Source organism: Helicoverpa zea, chromosome 14 (assembly GCF_022581195.2).
Source record: "Helicoverpa zea isolate HzStark_Cry1AcR chromosome 14, ilHelZeax1.1, whole genome shotgun sequence".
Taxonomy (NCBI): domain Eukaryota; kingdom Metazoa; phylum Arthropoda; class Insecta; order Lepidoptera; family Noctuidae; genus Helicoverpa; species Helicoverpa zea.
Genome location: NC_061465.1, coordinates 2,343,230 through 2,346,767, shown reverse-complemented (window position 1 = coordinate 2,346,767; position 3,538 = coordinate 2,343,230). Strand labels below are relative to the sequence as shown.

The following is a 3,538-nucleotide window of genomic DNA, read 5'->3' as shown; positions in this document are numbered from 1 at the left end:
ACCATATTTTATGGGAATAAACGAATTTTATCTTATCATATATTTTTAGTAATATTTTCTTTGTTATTCAATTTCGCCACACTTGTAGGTATTGCCGCGCGCAATAAGTATGGAATCCTCCTTTTTGAATAAAAAGGTAAAAATTCCCAAAGATTAAAAATCTATGACGAAACCGTCACAATAATCAAAATAACGACATAAAATGTCATAATGACACCCAAAATTTTTGTTCAAAATCCAAGAAAAGTGTTTTTTAATACAAAATTGTAACTTACAGAGAGTTCAGAATAAAATTGGGTCCATGAGTTCACAAGAAAATGTACGTTTGCACGTCTGTTAGGCCTTTAAGCGCTTGTGAACTGCAGTTTAGGAGGAAAGCTCTCCGAGACGCAGTTATTTGTATTGGTTGGCTGAAACTTGTAAGTATTCAAGGAAATTTATACTAATATAAAAAAGAAGAAAACGTTAGTTAATGTTGTACCCTGAAATCTCCAAAACAACTGAACCCATTTGAAAAAATATTTCACTGTTTGAAAGCTTCTCTCTTCTCCAGTAACATAGGCTGTATTTTATCCCGGTAAGGTCAGTAGTTCCCACGGGAGGCGGGTGAAACCGCGAGAAAATGGCTAGTAGGGAACCCGGATAGTTGCCTCACTTTTCAAAAAAGCAATATAATGAAGAAATACGAGTATGTACTTAATAGGAATAATGCAACATGTGTATCAAAACATAGGTCTTTGAACCATCATATTATCCTATTATATTAAACATAATTACTAAAGGTTTTGAATGAATCTGTAAATTTGACCTCTCACATGAAGGATAATTGTCTTCTCTTGCGGATAGTCATCATCATCTTCCTGCCCTGTTCCCAAGTCATTTGGGGTCGGTGCAACATGTCTTTTTCTTCCATTCCTTTCTGTCAGATGTCATACTTACATCCACTCCCTTCTGCTTCATGTCCTCTTTCAGGCCCTCTACTTGCCCTTTTAATTTGCAAAATAATTAAAAAATATTTTGCAATAAAATGTAATTAACAGTATAATTTAAAGTCGTATGCACGTAAAGGAACAAAAGTGTACTGAAATCACAATTAGTAAAAAAATATTGAATACAAATGATTTACCAATATACATGGTTTCAACGCCTGTCGAAGTTTCACCGCGGAACATCGCTCGCACGGATGAAACCTGTGGGTCAACAATAACGATTGACATGGCACTGAGGACTGCGGGAGGGGTACTTACAATTATAGTAAAGTGTTGGTGTCCCTAACGTTTGTAACATAGTATTCGAAACTGCGGCAAGTATCCCACTGAGGCAACTATCCGGATTTTACCTTAAACTATAATTTCACTGTTGTACAATACTTCAGAGACATAATCTTTTGCTTTGACTTTTTAGGTAAATAAGAGGGTTTATAAGTATTTATCATAATATATTTTTTTTTCAGCTGTCCCTGTTTTGTTACTTAGGCATCTATTTATTAGTATTCATTCACAGTAAAGGAAAATGGTCAAGTATAATCCAATTGATGGTACTAATAGTTATACCATTTCAAATTATTAACGGAATACTATTATTCTTAGGAGCCTTAGAGGTACGTGATCTAGTTTTTAATTTATCTAAAACAAACACACGGAAGAACTTGTTATAATATACATAAGTAGATTGTCACCAATCCACGGACCAATCGTGTCAAGATTTTAAAATCTTATATCGATTGATCCCTGCTATAACTTAGCCACGTTCTCCCCCACCGGTACTTGAGACCGTCTGTGATTAAAATCCGTTTTTCCAATGTCATGAATTGGCAAAATGTGTTTATCCGAATAGAATCGAACAATACGCACTTTCAACCACCTTCACAATGTACAGTACAATTCACGTCGATATTTGGAGCGGCACAAAATTTTGCTCGTTTTATTTTTCCAAAGAATCCAAAAGGAAGCTTTTGACAATAAAACCGAACGATTCTGTCATAGTACTCAAGATCAACAAAAGACATTTAAGGGATTCCGATTTTATCATAAACCTACCTTTAGATCCCCGCTTTGGGCTCGTAGAGTACAAAAGGAAATATGTGCGTAAGTTTTCTTTGAGAAACTTCAATTTGCCTTCGGCATACACTCGTTTACAATACAATATCAACATCGGTGGTTATCTTAAAATATCTTTGAAATCTCTATTCGGATTTGGGACCGAAGGTAGAAATTTGGATGGCCTTATGTTATGAAAATATTTTATTTACCCTTTGATTATTTTTTTTATTTTCGTCGACATATTTTTAATGTTCTTGGAAGAATATGCTACTTTAACCTTTGGGGAGGTTTGTTTTCCTTTTCATAAGCTTAAAAATATGTAAAGTAGTTTATTACTTTCAGTTATTGTTGTACTTTATTTAAAAGCATTTAGGCAAATCCTGATGTACCTAGGTTTCTATGGTTTCAAAACATTCCCAGTTCCATGTACATTTTTCATATTTAATTTTTTCATTCTGCGAAAAATGATTACTTAACAATCAAACTCTTTATGCATACCTACGACGTTAAAAGATTTAAAATTCCACAAATTTTGTTGAACCAACTCACCAGAGTGGAATAATCTCTATAGTGAAGTGGAGCATAACTAATAGTTTTTTTTGTTTCAGATAAAAGTATTGGCCTTAGAATTAGCACTATGGTTATGTGTATTACTGGCCGCGTACAATACTGTTTTGGGACTGATCGGAGGAATATATTTCATACGAACTGGGTTTCTGACAGTGCATTTCTTGCTGTCACTCATGTTTGCAATCCAATCCTTGAGTATATTTAGTAAGTTCCACTACTACTATCAACTGCATATTATTTAGAATTGTAGATGTCTTGAAATAAGAATGTGTATAAGGTGTTGTAAATGTGCAAACCTCAAATCTTAGAGCATTTTCTAACAACTTCAATGCAATTATTACAATGTGTTGAGAATAAACTGATGAATTTTGCCAATAACCAGTATTTTTTGGGGGTCACAACTCTTTATAATACCCCCTAAATTACCAGTAAAATTTGTCAAATTTTTAAATTCGCATTTTATGTAACTGAAGGTTCCTTTATGATGTTCAAGCCAAATAGGTCCCTATAGCTATATTTTTAAAACGTTTTTTTTTTAATTTTTCCAGCGGTTTTGTGCCATGATGTGATAGTAATATACACATTCAGATCATTGGTGCAAAGCCCACCTCCGGGACCCCCTCAGCCTTCGACAGTAATGCCAACACCTTCATTACCTTCCAACGATGCGCAGAGCAGAAATCCGAGTTGGGCGTGATACGTACATCTTCAGAGTGAATCGTTTCAATTATGTACCATTGTTTTTTTTTTTGGAGAATAATATTTAAAAGTTACTGTACCTACGTGTTGTTTTATCCAGTTTTGTGATCTGAGCGTTTTTATACTAGCGGGTTTTGTCGTGAGTATACGCTCGTCGTCGTCATTGCTCAAATTGGTATTTAACTTTTGACCTGATTGCGATTATCGCGTGTACCTATATGCAGGAC

General features: G+C 34.5%; 1 protein-coding gene across 1 annotated transcript; it reads left to right on the top strand.

Moving 5' to 3' along the window:
- Window positions 1-317: 317 nt before the first annotated feature.
- LOC124636559 lies at window positions 318-3,309 on the top strand. The gene is made up of 4 exons (XM_047172693.1): window positions 318-419; window positions 1,454-1,600; window positions 2,651-2,816; window positions 3,161-3,309. The coding sequence occupies exons 1-4, from the start codon at window positions 318-320 to the stop codon at window positions 3,307-3,309; spliced, it is 564 nt and encodes a 187-aa protein (XP_047028649.1).
- Window positions 3,310-3,538: the final 229 nt, after the last annotated feature.

What these genes read in the sequence shown, in the direction of transcription:
- LOC124636559 (XM_047172693.1), top strand. Translation starts at nt 318, where the DNA reads ATGTACGTTTGCACGTCTGTTAGGCCTTTAAGCGCTTGTGAACTGCAG. An exon ending in GTATTGGTTGGCTGAAACTT is followed by an intron (nt 420 to 1,453) that starts GTAAGTATTCAA and finishes TTTTTTTTTCAG; the next exon opens with CTGTCCCTGTTTTGTTACTT. An exon ending in TATTCTTAGGAGCCTTAGAG is followed by an intron (nt 1,601 to 2,650) that starts GTACGTGATCTA and finishes TTTTTGTTTCAG; the next exon opens with ATAAAAGTATTGGCCTTAGA.